The sequence below is a fragment of the Eumetopias jubatus genome, unplaced genomic scaffold (assembly GCF_037043125.1).
Source record: "Eumetopias jubatus isolate StellerSeaLion01/CBP00866 unplaced genomic scaffold, mEumJub1_p1.0 scaffold_17, whole genome shotgun sequence".
NCBI classification, from domain to species: domain Eukaryota; kingdom Metazoa; phylum Chordata; class Mammalia; order Carnivora; family Otariidae; genus Eumetopias; species Eumetopias jubatus.
Genome location: NW_028274823.1, coordinates 79,981,290 through 79,998,558, shown reverse-complemented (window position 1 = coordinate 79,998,558; position 17,269 = coordinate 79,981,290). Strand labels below are relative to the sequence as shown.

Here is a 17,269-nt window from a genome sequence, read left to right as displayed (position 1 = left end):
TCTTTTCAAAGAACAAGCTCTTAATTTTATTGATCTTTTCTGTTGGCTTTTTAGATAATATTTCATTTATTTCTGCTCTGATCATTATTATTTCCTTCCTTCTACTAATTTGGGCTTTATTTCTTCATCTTTTTCTAGTTCCTTGAGGTGTAAGGTTAGGTTTTTTTTTCTGGTTTCTTAATGTATTTATCACTCTGAACTTCCTTTTTAGAACTGCTTTTTGCTGTATCCTGTAAGTTTTGGTATATTGTATTTCCATTTAAGGTATGTTTTGATTTCTCTGTTGACTCATTGTTTGTTCGGGAGCATGTTTAATCTGCACATATCTGTGAATTTTCTAGTTTTCTTCTGGTAATTAATTTCTAGTTTCATACCATTGTTGTCAGAGAAGATACTTGATTGGGTTTGAATCTACTTAAATTTGGTAGGATTTGTTTTTTGTCCTAATGTATGATCAGTCCTTGAAAATTTTTCATGTGTATTGAGCATTTTTCTTTGTTTCTGGATGAAATGTTCTGTAAGTGTCTGTAAAGTCCATCTGGTCTAATGGGACATTTAAAGCCAATGCCAAATGTAAGTTGACAACATAAGATTGGACACATTCTAAAGCTCTGTGGTTTTACTCTCCCCTCCTTATTTTATGGTTTTGATGTTAAATCTTGTATCTTTTGATCTTATGTATCCCTTAACTAATAATTGTAGTTATGGCAATTTTTTTGTACATAAAAGTTTCATACTACAGGGGCGCCTGGGTGTCTCAGTCGTTAGGTCTCTGCCTTCGGCTCGGGTCATGATCTCAGGGTCCTGGGATCCAGCCGCACATCGGGCTCCCTGCTCCACGGGGAGTCTGCTCCCTCTGCCTCTGCCTCTTTTCCCTGCTTGTGCTCTCTCTCTGTGAAATAAAATCTTAAAAAAAAAAAAGGTTCATACTGTTTTTATAAGTGATCAACCCACTATCTTCACAATATTAGAATATTCTGAATTTTACTATATATTTATTTTTACCACTGTGATTTATACTTTTATATGTTTTCCTGTTACTAATTTGTGTTCTTTTGTTTCAGCTTAAAAATGTCCTTTTAACATTTCTTGTGAAGCTGTTCTAGTGTTGGTGGTTTCTAGCCTTTTTTTTTTTTTGGTCTGGAAAACTTTTTACTTGTCCTTCAATTCTGAATGACAGCTTTGCTGTATAGAGTATTCTTGGTTAGTAATTTTTTTTTTCTTTTCCAGCTCTTTGAATTTTTGAATATACCATGGCACTTGTCTTCTGGCCAGAAACATTTCTTCTGAAGAATTGGAATAACTAGTTGTGGGTTTTTTGGTTTTGTTTTTGTTTTGCTGCTTTTAAGATTCTCTCCTTGTCTTTAATCTTTGGCACTTTAATTATAATGTGTTTTGGTGTGGGTCTTTTGGATTTATTTTATATAGAAATCTCTGGACTTCCTGAATAGGGATTTCATTTTTTCCCCCAATTTGGGGAAGTTTTCAGCCATTATTTCTTTAAATAAGTTTTATGCCCCTTTCTTTTTCTTCTCTTTTTGTGACTTCTATAATGTGAGTGTTGGTCTGCTTTGTATGGTCTGATACATCCCCTTAAGCTATATCCCCCCTGCCCCCGCTCTAATGGAGTAAGTTCCACTGTCCTGTATTGCAGATCACTGATTTCTTATGCCTCATCTATTCTGCTGTTGAATCCCTCTGATGTATTTTTCAGTTCACCTATTGTATTTTCTGTTTGGTATTTTATTATATTATCTCTTTGTTAAAGTTCTCACTGTGTTCATCTATTCTTCTCCGGAGTTTGATGAGTATCTTTATGACCATTATTTTGAACTCCTTATCAGGTAAATCACTTACCTCCATTTCATTAAAGACTTATTCTGAGGTTTTATCCTGTTCTTTCATTTAGAACACATTTCTTTGTTTCTTTATTTTTCTTGATTCTCTGTGTGGGTTTCTGTGCATTAGATCAAACAGCCAACTCTCCTAGTATTGGAGGAATGGCCTCATGTAGGTGAAAACCTTATTGTTCAGCTCTGACTTAGCTCTTGGTTGTCTGTCAAATTTTGTGATTGTCTAACCAGTCTATTTTACTAGTAGTGGCTTTCAGTAGTTGAGGGTGTTTCAAGACCTGTCAGTGTCCCAGTGGGGGGATCTTGGTCAGCATCTAGATTCAGGCTGAAGAGAAGGGAGATCCTCAGGCAGTACCTCTTAAAGTACATAAATGTATACTGTTGTGTGAGACTGAAAGCAGGTCACCCTAGACACCAGAGCCTGGAAATCCAGAAAGTCGAAAAAGTGTGGTAGCAGTTGAGTATACAGACTCCTTTTCAGGAGATACTGGAGAGCGGGAGTGAGGCAGAGGGAGAAGGCAGAGAAGACGCCCTCCAGCTCTAGTAAGTTAGAGGAGGGAGAGTGCACTGTCGGTGCTCACTTGACGTTTTCAGACGGGATTGGGCGCGTTCCGCGTGGTATGGCCGTAGTCACTTACCATTTTCAAATGATAAACTAGCCTTGCATTAGTAGGATAAATCCCACAGGGCCTTTGTGTATAATCCTTTTTATATGTTACTATATAACATTTGCTTGCATTTTGGGGAGTATCTGTGGGTCTGTATTCAAAAGATGTTGATCTTAGTTTTTTATTGTCTTTTCTTATGTCTGATTTTAGTGCCAGTGTGGTATTAGTCTCATATAATGAGTTAGGAGGTCTTTTCTATTTTCTGGAGGAGTATTTGAATAATTAATGTTAATTATTATTTAAATGATTTTTAAAAATTCACTAGTGAAACCATCTGGATCTGGGCTTTTTTTTTTTTTAAGATTTTATTTATTTATTTGGCAGAGAGAGACACAGTGAGAGAGGGAACACAAGCAGGGGGAGTGGGAGAGGGAGAAGCAGGCTTCCTGCTGAGCAGGGAGCCCGATGCCGGGCTCAATCCCAGGACCCTGATCTTATTTTCATGTCAGCCTAAATACAGATTTGTCAGGTTTCTTGATCTTTTCAAAGAATCATTTTTTGCCTTTCTTTGCTGTTTTATTAATTTTTACTCATCTCATTTTCTATCCTTGCTTGCTTTGGATTGGTATTGCTTTTTTTTTCCATTGTTCTCAGGTGTGCAAGGCAGGTTATTGATTTGGAATCATTCTTTCTTTTTAAGATTTTATTTGAGAGAGAGAGAGCATGCATTTATATTTATTTGAGAGAGAAGGAGAGCCCATGCACCCGTGTGAGCTTGGTGGGTAGGGGCAGAGGGAGCGGGAGAGAGAGAATTCCAAGCAGACTCTGCACTGAGTGGGGCTCGACGTCATGACCCTGAGATCATGACCTGAGCCGAAATCAAGAGTCAAATGCTTGACTGACTGAGCCACCTAGGTGCCCTGGGATCCTTTTTTTTAGTATGGTTATTGTGGGTATAAATTATCTTCTTCTTCTTTTTTTTAATATTTTACTTATTTATTTGAGAGAGAGAGACCCACAGGGAGAGAGGGAACACAAGCGGGGGCAGTGGGAGAGGGAGAAGCAGGCTTCCTGCGGAGCAGGGAGCCCGATGTGGGGCTCGATCCCAGGACCCTGGGATCCTGACCTGAGCCAAAGGCAGACGCTTAACGACTGAGCCACCCAGGTGCCCCTATAAATTATCTTCTAAGTACTGTTTTGTGTGTATCTCATAAGTTTTGGTATGTTAAATCTACATTTTTACTTCAAGTATTTTCTAAGTTTCCTTGTTATTTTTTCCCTCTGTTTTATTCAGGAATGTGTTATTTAATCTTATATTTATGAATTCAAAATCCCTTTGTATCACTGATTTATAATTTTCTTCCATTGTGATAGGAGAACCTTTTAAAATCTATCCTGGAAAGGGGCGCCTGGGTGGCTCAGTCATTAAGCATCTGCCTTCGGCTCAGGTCATGGTCCCGGGGTCCTGGGATTGAGCCCCACATTGGACTCCCTGCTCCGCGGGAAGCCTGCTTCTCCCTCTCCCACTCCCCTTGCTTGTGTTCCCTCTCTTGTTGTCTCTCTCTCTGCCAAATAAATAAATAAAATCTTTTAAAAATAAAATCTATCCTAGGGAATGTTCCATCTTTTGAAGAATATGTATTCTGCTCTTTTCAAGTGGATTGTCTTAAATATGTATCTGTTAGGTCTAGCTTACTTTATGGTGTATTTTAACTTCCTTTTATTTATTTATTTATTTATTTGCTTTTTTGTATTCTCCCAGTTGTTTTGTCTATTACTTAAAGTGGGATATTAAAGTCTGTAATTATTGTTGACGTGTGTTTTTCCTTTGAATTCTGTCAGAATTTCCTTCATACACTTGAGACTTTTGTTTTTAGCAGCATATAATTGCTTGGATTAATGTCTCCTTTACTTATTGACCAGTTTCATTGCATGATATCCACTTTATCTCCAATAACACTTTTTTGTGTAAAAATAGATTTTTGCCTGATACTAATATAGCTCCTATAGCCTTTTTATAAATGTTGTGTACTTGATATATTTTTCTCTGTTTTTAAAATTTTCTACCTATTTGTGCTTTGAATCTTGTAGATAGCATGTGCTTGCATATACATGTTTCATACACCCTGACATTTGCTGATTTTTGATTGGATTTCTAGGTCCATTCCCGGTTTTCTGGTGTTGGTATGGTTGGATTTACTCTAGCTGTTTTACTTTTTGGTGTTTATCTGCCTTATGCCTTTTTGATCCTATCATTCTTTTATTACTGCCTTCTTTTTCATTAAGTATGTTTTAGCATAATATTTTAATTTCTTCAATGACGATTTCACTTAAAAATGATTTTCCTGGGGCGCCTGGGTGGCTCAGTTGGTTAAGCAACTGCCTTCGGCTCAGGTCATGATCCTGGAGTCTCTGGATCGAGTCCCCCATCGGGTTCCCTGCTCAGCGAGGAGCCTGCTTCTCCCTCTAACCCTCCCCCCTCTCATGTGCTCTCTCTCTCTCTCTCATTCTTGCTCTCTCAAATAAATAAATCTTAAAAAAAATGATTTTCCTAATGGTTCTAAGATTTTCCTAATAAATTTACATTTTCAGAATCTACTTCAGATATATACTCCCTTATCTACACTGAAATATAGAGATGCCATTCATATATAATTCTATTTATTCTACTCTATTTTTGTGATACTACTTTTGTGCATAGTAGATCTGTATATGTTTAAATTCCAACAATGCATTGTTGGATTTACAACTTTATATAATTTGATGTCTTTTAAAGAAACTGAGACAAGAAAGGATAGCAAGTATTTATTTATGGAGTTTGCTATATTAACGTTCTTATTCACCATTTCTGCTTCATTTCATTTGTTACTGTGAATTCAGGTTACCATCCAGGTTCATTTCCTCACTCTGGTATAACTTTGTTTTTCTGCCTGTGTTTGCTATTGTCAAACGTATTTAATTTCTATAGGTTACAGACCTAACAATATACTTGTATACATATTGGTTGTTGCATGGCCTGGGGCAGTGGTTAGGAGAAGAAATATGTCTTTATGCTGTCTTTTAAAATTACAGAGTTACTTTACCTGCAATCTTTGTGGATTTGAACTAATGACTGGAAATGTATGAGTTTATGTATTTCGCTTTCAGTTTTGAAAACAGTTCTATTTTGTTTTGTTTTTTTTTTCCTAGCTCACAGTATGTCACCCTACCTTCTGCTCTCTGTTGACTCTGTTGAAAAGTCAGGTGTTAATCTAACTGGAGTTCCCTTGTATGTGATGAGTTGTATTTCTCTTGATACTTAAGTTTTCTTTTTGTCTTTCTTTTTAAATAGTTTTACTATGATGCATCTTGGCATGGATCTCTGTTTATCTCATGTGGAGTTTATTTATCTTCTGGAATTTGCATATTATTTTTCTCTTAAGTTTGCAGGATTTCACCGTTCTGTTGAATAGTTTTTCTCCCCTTACTCTTCCTTCTTTTCTTTTGATATTCCCATTATGAATATGTTGGTGCAGATAACACTGTCTTTCATTTATTTGAGGCTTTGTTCAGTTGTCTTCATTCTTCTTTTGTTTAAGTTATATCTATTGATCTATCTTCAAGTTTACTAATTCTTCTTCTGTAAGCTTCAATTGTTGAGCCCATCTAATGAATTTACAGTGCAGGTAGTATAATTTTCAAATTTAGAATTTTTGTTTCATTCTTTTCTGTTTATTAATACTCTCTGTGTGATGAGGTGTCATCAGTACCTTCCTTCACTTCCTTAAACATGGTTGCCTTTTGGACATGTTTGTAATAGCTGCTTTGTGATCTGCTAAGTCCAATATCTGGACTCTTTCAAGGGCAGTTGGTTGCCTGCTGTTTCTCCCATATATGTGAAATTTACTGTTCGTCTTGTGAAACTTTTTTTTTGACAAAAGGTATCTTAGATATTTTGTTCCTAGTCTGATACTGATTCCTTCTTTCTCTAGGGTCCGTTATTATTTTTGCTTGCTTATTTGTTTAATGACTTGATTGGATTATTTGGCTGAAGTCCTTTGCTCCCACCGTGTACCATCTCTGATGTCTGTTGTCAGAGGGCGCTGCCTTGGGCACGCACACGGTTATTAGAATGACGATAGTGTTATGGGGGGGGTGCTCTGTGAGTGTCTTTTTGATGATTCATTCTGTGTGTCAACCTCAGTGGCCTAACTGATGCCCAGATAGCTGGTAAAACATTATTTCTGGGTGTGTCTTGGGGGATGTTTCTGGAAACAGCATTTGATTCAGTAGACTGAATAAAGAGATCCACCCTCACCTTTATGGTCAGATAGCATTTAATTATTTGAGGGCCTGAATGGAATAAAAAGGCAAAGAAGGGCAAATTTTCTTTCTCTTCTTGTGCTGGGATATCTAAGACAAAAATCAATGTTCCTGGTTCTCTGGCCTTTGGGCTCTGGGACTTCCACCACTGGCCCTCTAGTTTGCAGGCCTTCAATCTTTACTAAAAGTTAAACCATCACCTCCTGTAGTTGTCAGGCTTTTTGACTCAGACTGAATTATACCATTGGCTTTCCTGGTTCTCCAACTTTCAAACAGCAGATTGGGGGACTTCTTGGCCTCCATCACTGCATAAGTCAATTCCTTTAATAAACTTCTTCATCTCTCTGTCTCTCTCTCTCTCTCTCTCTCACACACACACACACACACACACGCATGTGTGTATATGTATGGTTACTGGCTCTGTTTCTCTGGCAAACCCTGATTAACACAGTTTCTTTCACTGGTCTCTGTGTTAACTTCTCTGCCTCTATTGGTGTCACATCCTGCTTTTAGCCTCTACTAATTATTGGCCCATTGGTCTGTTGTTTCCAACATTGTCCTGGGGTCATATATTGCTCTATGGATTGGTCCAATTTTGAGCCCTTTCAGACCATCTTTATATTGCCCTTCATGGCGAAATCATCTCCTAGAAAATTTATTTTTTTCTCAAAAAATAATTGAGAAAATTATTTCCGTAGAAAATCTTCTATTGTAAGTGTATTTGTGTGAATGTTTCTGGTAGATAGGATCAAATCTATAGCCTGGGTTGTTCTCCTTAATTGTCTCTTTCCCTTGTTCTTCTGGTATAATTTTAGTTGGTCTGTGATTTACCTTGTTGCCTTAATGGAGGCACCAGTCTCTTCTTAGTTGCTGAACACTGAAATTTCATTGTTTTTGAAGGTGGCGTTATTTTCATAAGAAGAACTTGATAGTTCTGTGTTCTGCCTGTGTCTCTGAATATAAGTACTACAATGTTGCTCTGGAGTTAGGAGCCAGAACAGTGCCCCGCTTCTCTCAGAGTGATGCTGTGGTTTACGATTAGTAGATGTGTGTATTTCTGTCTGAGTGTTTCTTAAAACTTGATATAAGCATAAGACACATAATATTCTTCTATAAGAAGTTTAAAATGGTATTGAAAAACTTAAAGAAGTTTTCTATATATGAATAGATTATGTTGTTGATTATTGGAAGGGCCAGCATCATAAAGATGTATTCCTCCCTAATTCACATGCAGATTCAATTAATTCTAATTAGAAATCCTATGAGGTTTGATGGTGTGTTTTTGTTTTCAAGAAGTCAAGTTACCCCTTTAATACTTAGAACCCACAAAATGATTGAGATATACAATGAGCCTGTGGTAATGTAAACCTGAGAAAGCAGAGATTTTTGCCTGTTTTCTTCACTACTTTACCCCCATTTAAAAGGCAGAGATTGCCAAGTGAGATAAATTAAAAGGGTAAGATTCAAACAGGTTGAACATAAAAAGGATGGAAAAAGATACACAGTGGTAAAATTATTCAAAAGGTTATATTCCTGTGTCAGTATTAGATGAAGTGGATTTCAAAGCCAAGAATATTGCCAGAGAAAGAGAAGGATTTTTTTTTCATATTGATAGAGATAAATTTATCAAGAAAACTTAATCCTTTCCTTTTATGGTACAGATAAGTTTTTCAAAGTATATGAAGGAAAACCTGATGGAACTTGAAGGAGAAATAGATGCACAGTTATAGTCTGATATTTCAACATCCCTCTCCCGATAATTAGTAGAAGAAGGAGATGGAAAATAAGCAAAGCTGTAGTAGACTTGAAGAACACCGAATAACCAAATGACCTAATTGACATTTATAAAATACCACCCCCCACACACAGGTAAACCAGTGGAATACACATTCTTTTCAGGAGCACATGAACATAAACCGAGGTAGATCCATATTCTAAGACCTAAAACAAATCTCAATTTAAAAGGAGTCAAGTCATATAAAATGTTTTCTCTTACCAGAGTGGAGATAAATCTAGCTAAATTAAAAATCAGTAACAGAAAGAGCTGTAAAATTCCTAAATAGTTAGAAACTTAATAGCACACTTTTACCTAACTTGATGGTTCAGAGAAGAATTCAGAGGGGAAATTAGAAACTATTTTGAACTGAATGTTCATGAAAACAGAATTTGTAGGAAATTTACATATAGGAAATTTTAATATAGGAAACAAAGTATGTATAATATTTCATTGATTTCATTGTTTTCCATTTGATCTTTATTCCTTCTCTTTTGGGTTTAATTTTCTCTTTTCTAGTGTTTTTTTTTCTTGTTTTTTAAGGTGAAAACAGCTGAGATAATTGAGACCTTTCTTATGCAACACAAGTAAATTTTTTGTGTGTGAATGTATCTAATGCACAAATGCATACATAAAATTCTTTTTATATGGAATATATATTATAAATAATATGTATTTATCATATGTGTAAATTTCATACATGTTGGATTTTGTGTTTGTATACACACATGTATATCTAACACGTGTGTGAAATTCATGCTGGATAAGAAGGAAGGTCACAATTTAATGGCTGCTTCCACCTTACAAATCTAGGGGGACAGGAGCAAATTAAATCCATAGTAAGGAGAAGAAACGAAGTAGTAAATAATAAAGTGTTTAAATAATGTAATTGAAAACAGAAAAATAGTTGAGAAAATTAGTGAAACCAAAAGCTGGTTCTTTAAGATCAGTAAAATTGACAGGCTTCTAGATGAGACAAATTATTGATATCAAGAATAGCAGTGGTGGTGCGCCTGGGTGGCTCAGTAGTTAAGCGTCTGCCTTCGGCTCAGGTCATGATCCCAGGGTCCTGGGATAGAGCCCCACATCGGGCTCCCTGCGGCATGGGAAGCCTGCTTCTCCCTCTCCCACTCCCTCTTTTGCTGTCTCTCTCTGTCAAAAAATAAATAAAATATTACAAAAAAAAAAAAGTATAGCAGTGGCAATATCACCAAAGATTCTACAGATATTACAAGAAAAATAAGGAAATGTTTTGCCTCTAGCTTTATAAATTCAGCCATTTAGATAAAATGGACAATTTCCTTCAACAGCTATCCCAGCTCACTTCAGGAGAAATAGATAACCATTCCATGAAGAAAACCCAAGTACAGGGACTTCATTAGTGAGTTCTACCACACATGGAATAATACCAGTTTTACCAAACTCTTCCAGAAAATCCAGAAGGTTATACTAATTCAGTCTCTGAGGCTAGCATTTTGCTAATACCAAAACTAGACAAAGATATTACAGGCATACCTCAGAGATACATTAACAAATTTCAGAACCTATGTGGAAAATCTTTAAAGACAATTTTGATTAAACCCATTTTCATGATACCTATACTCCTTGATGGTGGAGGACTTTGCAGTGAAGGAAGGGGATTTGTATAGTTGAAAAGCACATAGATATTTTCAAAGATACTGTTCTTCTTGAGTGGACTGTATGATGGATGATGTAGTATCAACGTACAGTGTTCTTGAGGGTGATCATGCCTTTAATTCATAGGAGATACATGCTGATACATTTGAAATAACAGGTCATGATGTTTGCATTTAACCCACAGAGTTAATGGTCAGGAAGACTTTATATAGAGAAAGATAAGGCAAGTATGGGAAAAATTTAACAATTTGTAAATGTAGGTGAAAAGCACAGAAATGCTTTATTTTATGGCTCACGCAAACTTGATACTTTGTTTCTTATGTGGAAATTATTCTGTTTACATTTTCTGTCTCTACCAAGTTTAATTTCGATAAGGTGTATTTTCTTAGGAAATTATTTGCTACTTTTCTTTCAAACATACCTGTATCATGTTGAGCAAAAATAGCCTTTTTGATTTTTTTCATACCTTGTTCCAGTGATTGTTTCCTCCTTACTGTTTCTCAGTTTGGGTAGTTGAGCTTTCTTTCCCTTGTTTTTGATTAGTGTAGTCAATGATTTGCTTCCTTTGTTAATCTTTTCAAAGAACCCGCTTTTTTGTTTCTTAAAGATTTTATGTATTTTTTAAGTAATCTCTACACCAAACGTGGGGATTGAACTCAAAACCCCAAGATCAAGAGTTGCATGCTCCACTAACTGAGCCAGCCAGGGGTTCCAAAGAACCAGCTTTTTTGACTTAACTCTTGTTCTACTGTTTTTCTGTTTCTGTTCCATTAACTTCTAATCTAAGTAAACTATCCAGAAGTGAAAGAAGACCTGATGCACATATTCAGAGACCACCAGGAACCTGGGAAAACTGATGTGGAATGGTTCACTAAAGACCGCCTTTAATAAAACTAGTAGACCTTAAAGATGAAGAGAAAGGTTTTTTGTTTTGTTTTAAGATTTTATTTATTTGACAGAGAGAGGCACAGTGAGAGAGGGAACACAAGCAGGGGGAGTGGGAGAGGGAGAAGCAGGCTTCCCCTGGAGCAGGGAGCCCGATGCGGGGCTCGATCCCAGGACCCTGGGATCATGACCTGAGCCGAAGGCAGATGCTTAACAACTGAGCCACCCAGGCGCCCTGAAGAGAAAGTTTTTGTCTGTATTATTTTAAATTTATTTTTGTGTTTATCTGTTTTTATCTTTATTATTTCCCTCTTTGTGCTTTCTACTCCATTCTTTTACATTACTATTGTTTTCTTCTATTTTTTTTTTATTTTTTGAGTCAAGGGTTTACTTATTTTTCATTCTTTGTCACTGATACAAAACATTTGATGCTATGAAATCTCTGATCAGTGTGTGTATCCCATATATACTCCTAAGTAATATTTTCACTATTTTGGTTTAGAACTTCACCTTTGGTTTGTTTCCTTTTTCATCAAAGAGCAGTTTTTATTAGAGAGTTGTTTGTTTTTGAAGTCCCAATGGAAGCTTATTCTTCCCTAATAATTTCTAGTTTTACTGTAGCATTACCTGAGCATTTTACCTGTATCATTTTTTTTTTTTAATGTTTCAGGCACCCTTGAGATGGAAGTGTCTTTTCTATTACAAGTTTTGACATTATAAAGATATATGTCTTCTTGGTTGTTGTCATTAAGTCTTCTACACCCCCAACTTTTTCCTTTTTGATCTTTATTGAAATACTCTTTTGAATAGTGTATTTCATTTTTTCCTTGCTTTTCTGAGTTCTGCTTCAAGGGTTTTTGGACTCTAGATATTCATAACTGTGATTTTCACATTGAAAGTTGAGGATTTTAGCCTTGTAAAGTGGGGTTTTTGGTTTTTTTTTTATCCTTACTGATAACAAGATTGCATCTCTGCTTCCTTATTGTTTCCCTTTGTCTGGAATAATATGGCCCATCCCTTTGGTTTTAGCTTTTTTGAGTCAGTTTTTATCATTATGTTTCCCCTTTATAGCATCAATTTGGATTTTGTTTGTGACACAGTTTGAAGTCATTTGTTAATTGATGAATTAAACCCATTCATATTTATTAATATGATTCATGTTTCGTCTCATTTCTGTCATTTTGTTACATTTAATGAGTGTATCACATTTACTGAATTATTCTGTTTGGTCTTTTTTTCTTTTTGGAGGGAGTCAGTTAAATTTTTATGGTTTTGTTCTTGTAGTTACTTTTACACTAATAATTTTTTATACTGGCCTTAGTTGCCCATTTCCTTATTTAACTCTATTTGATTTTTTAGCTTTTAGTGACATTCTTTAGGCTATTATTTATGTGGCTATCTCTGAGCTTATTCTTATTTCTTCTTTTCATTCCTGTTTCCTATAGGTTTTCTAATTGCATTATTTCTGCTTCACTAGAATATATAACATTTATGTATATATGTGTGTGTGTGTGTGTGTGTGTATACACACACACACATACACACACCCATATGTATGTATGTATTTAAAGATTTTATTTATTTGAGAGCAAGAACGTGAGAGGAAAGAGAGCACAAGTAGGGGGTGGTGCAGAGGGAGAGGGAGAAGCAGACTCCCTGCTGAGCAGGGAGCCCGATGTGGGACTCGATCCCAGGACCCCGAGATCATGACCTGAGCCGAAGGTAGACCCTTAGCCAACTGAGCCACCCAAGGGCCTCTAACATTTATATATTATTCTTCTATTCTTGTTCTCAACTTTCTTTTGGTCTTGGGCCTACAATTAAATTATCCACTGCTCAGTTTTTCTGCCAGTGTTCCCTATGAAATCCTTGATTCCCACTTTTTTTTTTAACTTGAAAATGTTCCTCCACTGAGCCTTGCTTTGTTTATTGGTGACAGAATCTATTGCCAAATCTACATTTTTATTTGTTTATTGAGATTTAGTCTTTTTGCCCCAAGGATGTTTCTTCATTTTTAAGGTCTAGTAGTTTTACTAGAGTGTGCCTTAGAGAAGACTGTTCCAGGTCAGCTTTGCCCAGGTTCGTGGTGGTTCTTTAGCCTGTGTGGATGAGGTCTCCTTTTCAGCAGTTTTCTTAGATTATGGCTTCTTTTTGTTTGTTTTGTTTTTAAAGATTTTATTTATTTGAGAAAGAGCGCGAGAGAGGAAACACAGGCAGGGAGAGTGTGAGAGGGAGAAGCAGACTTCTCGCTGAGCAGGGAGCCCGATGCGGGGCTCGATCCCAGAAGCCTGAGATAATTATCTGAGCCAAAGGCAGACGCTTAATGACTGAGCCACCCAGGCGCCCAATATTATGGCTTTTAATATTCATTGTTTTTTTTCCTCTGTAGAGAGTATAATCCTACATATATGCATACAATTTTATTTTTAAATTTTTATTTATTTTGCAGACTACCTTCTTTATCCTGGATATTCTTTGTGAACCAGTTCTTCTTTCTTTGGTTTTATTGTCATTCTTTCTGCTCTGTTGTCATGCCTTTTTTCAGGGCTATTTATTAAAATTTCAGTGAAATCTCTTTTCTTTTTGGACTCTCTGTTAGTCTGCCTGGACTGCTATAACAAAACACCACAGACTGGGTGACCTAAATAACCGAAATTTGTTTTCTCACACTTCTGGAGTTTATAAGGCCAAGGGGAAGGTGCCAGCAGGGTTGGTTTCTGGTGAGCCCTGTCTCTTCAGCTTGTAGACAGCACCTTCTTGCTGTAGCCTCGCATGGCTTTTTTTCTGTGCACACAGTGGGAAGAAGCAAGTTGGTGTCTCTTGTGCTTCTAATAAGGATGCTGTTCCTATCAGATTAGTGCTACACACTGATGACCTAATTCAACCTTAATTGCCTCTGTCTCCAGATATAGTCACATTGGGGATTAGGGCTTCACCATATGAATTTGGGAGAGGGACAGTTCAGTTCATAACTGGCTCCTTGTAATTTAAGTCTATTCTAAGATCACTTTGTCCTTCTTACGTTTTATTCCTCACCTGGATCAGTGCTTGCATCCTCAGTTCCCATTAACTACAAGTCCCTTCTGTTGGAGTTCCCAGTGGTCTGAGCTATCACGTATCAGAACTGAGATGTCATCTCAGTGTTTTCCCACTCGTAGTGGGGCTTCCCCTTTCTGGGAATGATTTCATTTGTATTTAATCATCTCTGAGTTCCCTGTCTCTTCTTTATGTATGGTTGCCACAGTCTCTAGCTGACTCTCAGTGGATCATTATCAGTTATTTTCTGTGTTTAAATGTTTCTTTCCTTAGTGGCAATTTGAAGTTAGTAGTATTTTGTATGTCCTGGTTATGCTGAAGTCATGGGTTGTTGTAGGTAATTTTATTTGCTCTCCTTATATTGATCCATACAGTTTTTTGGAGGCTAGATGGACACATTCAGATTTTAACGGGTGCTGTTATTCATCAGACACCAGAATGCAGATGTATGTGTTGTAATAGCCAGTTTCCGTTCCCTTTTCCCACTATGCCAGGCTTTTTGTTTCTAGTTTTCATTTTTTGTTTTTCATGTCAAAACTCAAGAATAAAAAGAATATGTACCTACAGTTATTTTCTTCTCTGGACTAGACAAGAAATCCAAATCAGCTCTAACTAACATAGGGCATTTGTATATACATTGCATTCCATAAAAAATGTGTTACTATTCATATGTAAGGTTAATTTTTCTTATTTTTAGAAATCTGGAAAACTGATCACAAGAAAGAAAGGAGCCACGAAAACCAGCCGAAACATGTGTGGGAAGTTGCATTCATCAATAATAAAATGCTAACTGAAGAACGAGGTAACATAGTAGGAAAACCACATAACTTGGACACAAATTCTTTTCCTTCCAGAAAAACCCTCTGTCAGTGTGACTCATGTGGAGTGAGTTTCAACTGTATTTCAGAATTGTTTATCAATAAGAAAAACTATTTAGGAAAAAAGACTGATGAATTTAATGCCTGTGGAAAATTGCTACTCAGTATTAAACACGAAAAAACTCATACTAGAGAGAAAAGTGAATTTTTTAAAAATGGGAAAACTTTCAGTCATGATGAGGACCCTATTCATCATGAGAAGATTCAAACTTTAGAGCAAAATTTTGATCATAACATTTATCAAGAAACCTTCCTTGAAAAGGCAATATTCAGTACATACAAGAAAGAGATTGCAGAAGGGAATGACTGTGAATGTAATGAATATGAGAGAAACTTCTTTGATAAATCCTTCTTATTCCATCAGATAAATTCCTCAAAGGAAAATCACTATGAATTTAGTGGTTGTGGAAAATCCTTACGTGTGAAGTCTACCCTTTTGAAACATCATGGGGCACATATGAAACACTATGACTGTAATGAAAGTGGGAATAATTTTAGGAGGAATTTATGCCTTTCACAACTTAAAACTCATAAAGGAGAAAAACACTTTGAATGTAATGAATGTGGGAGAGCGTTTTGGGAGAAATCCCACCTCACTCGACATCAGAGGATACACACAGGAGAGAAACGCTTTCAGTGTAATGAATGTGGAAAAACTTTCTGGGAGAAGTCAAACCTCACTAAACATCAGAGGTCACACACAGGGGAGAAACCCTATGTGTGCAGTGAATGTGGGAAAGCCTTCAGCCACAAGTCAGCCCTCACGTTACACCAGAGAACACATACAGGGGAGAAACCCTATCAGTGTAATGCATGTGGGAAAACGTTTTACCAGAAGTCAGACCTCACTAAACACCAGAGAACACACACAGGGCTGAAACCCTATGAATGCTATGAATGTGGGAAATCCTTCTGTATGAATTCACACCTTACAGTGCATCAGAGAACTCATACAGGTGAGAAACCCTTTGAATGTCCTGACTGTGGGAAATCTTTCTGTCAGAAGTCACACCTTACACAACATCAGAGAACTCACATAGGGGATAAACCCTACGAATGTAATGCATGTGGGAAAACTTTCTACCACAAGTCAGTACTCACCAGGCATCAGATCATTCATACAGGGTTGAAACCTTATGAATGTTATGAATGTGGGAAAACCTTCTGCTTGAAGTCTGACCTCACAGTACATCAGAGAACTCACACAGGGGAGAAGCCCTTTGCATGTCCTGAATGTGGGAAATTCTTCAGCCATAAGTCTACCCTCTCTCAACATTATAGGACTCATACAGGGGAGAAGCCCTTTGAATGTCACGAATGTGGGAAAATCTTCTATAATAAATCATACCTAACTAAACATAATAGAACACACACAGGGGAGAAACCCTATGAGTGTAACGAATGTGGGAAAACCTTCTGCCAGAAGTCTCAGCTCACTCAGCACCAGAGAATTCACATAGGTGAGAAACCCTATGAGTGTAATGAATGTGGAAAGGCTTTCTGTCATAAGTCAGCCTTAATTGTCCACCAGAGAACTCATACAGAAGAAAAGCCCTATAAATGTAATGAATGTGGAAAATCTTTCTGTGTGAAGTCAGGACTTATTTTACATCAGAGAAAACACACAGGGGAGAAACCCTATGAATGTAATGAATGTGGAAAATCCTTCAGTCACAAATCATCCCTCACAGTGCATCACAGGGCTCACACAGGAGAGAAATCTTGTCAATGTAATGAATGTGGGAAAATTTTTTACCGTAAATCGGACCTTGCTAAACATCAGAGATCACACACGGGGGAGAAGCCCTATGAATGTAACACATGTGGAAAAACCTTCTCTCAGAAGTCAAACCTCATTGTACATCAGAGAACACACGCAGGAGAAAAACCTTACGATTGAAGTGGATGTTAGGAATGTCGAGCTGCAGTTCAGCACCCATTATACAAGAATTCACACTGGCGGAAGCTCTGTTGACAGGATATCCTGAATGTTCGGGAACCTTCTTCCACACAAACTGGCCTTATTTTACTCCAAAGTAGACTGCAACAAATGCAGGACAGTCTTGTTAAGTAACATTCCATTGAATGTCACCAAGCAAATACTGGTATAAAATACTGCAGATTTTTTTATTTACAACAATTTTTTTTTTTTTAGCAAAAATACCAGGTTACGTCAGAATTTATATTAAAGAGAAAGCTTTCAATTTGAGGTATATAACTTAAAGATTATTTTTAGAAGTAATATAACATTAGAAGTCGTGTTTTGGGTTTTGATGCCATATTTATCTTTAGGAA

At 36.7% G+C, this 17,269-nt stretch overlaps 1 protein-coding gene across 1 annotated transcript in view; it reads left to right on the top strand.

Moving 5' to 3' along the window:
* Nucleotides 1-16,971, top strand: part of LOC114210258 (uncharacterized) — a 44,643-nt gene extending 27,672 nt beyond the window's left edge. The window contains exon 6 of the mRNA XM_028104496.2: nucleotides 14,794-16,971. Coding sequence (XP_027960297.2) covers nucleotides 14,794-16,874 — 2,081 coding nt within the window. The 3' untranslated portion in view covers nucleotides 16,875-16,971. The remainder of the gene's footprint in view (nucleotides 1-14,793) is intronic.
* Nucleotides 16,972-17,269: the final 298 nt, after the last annotated feature.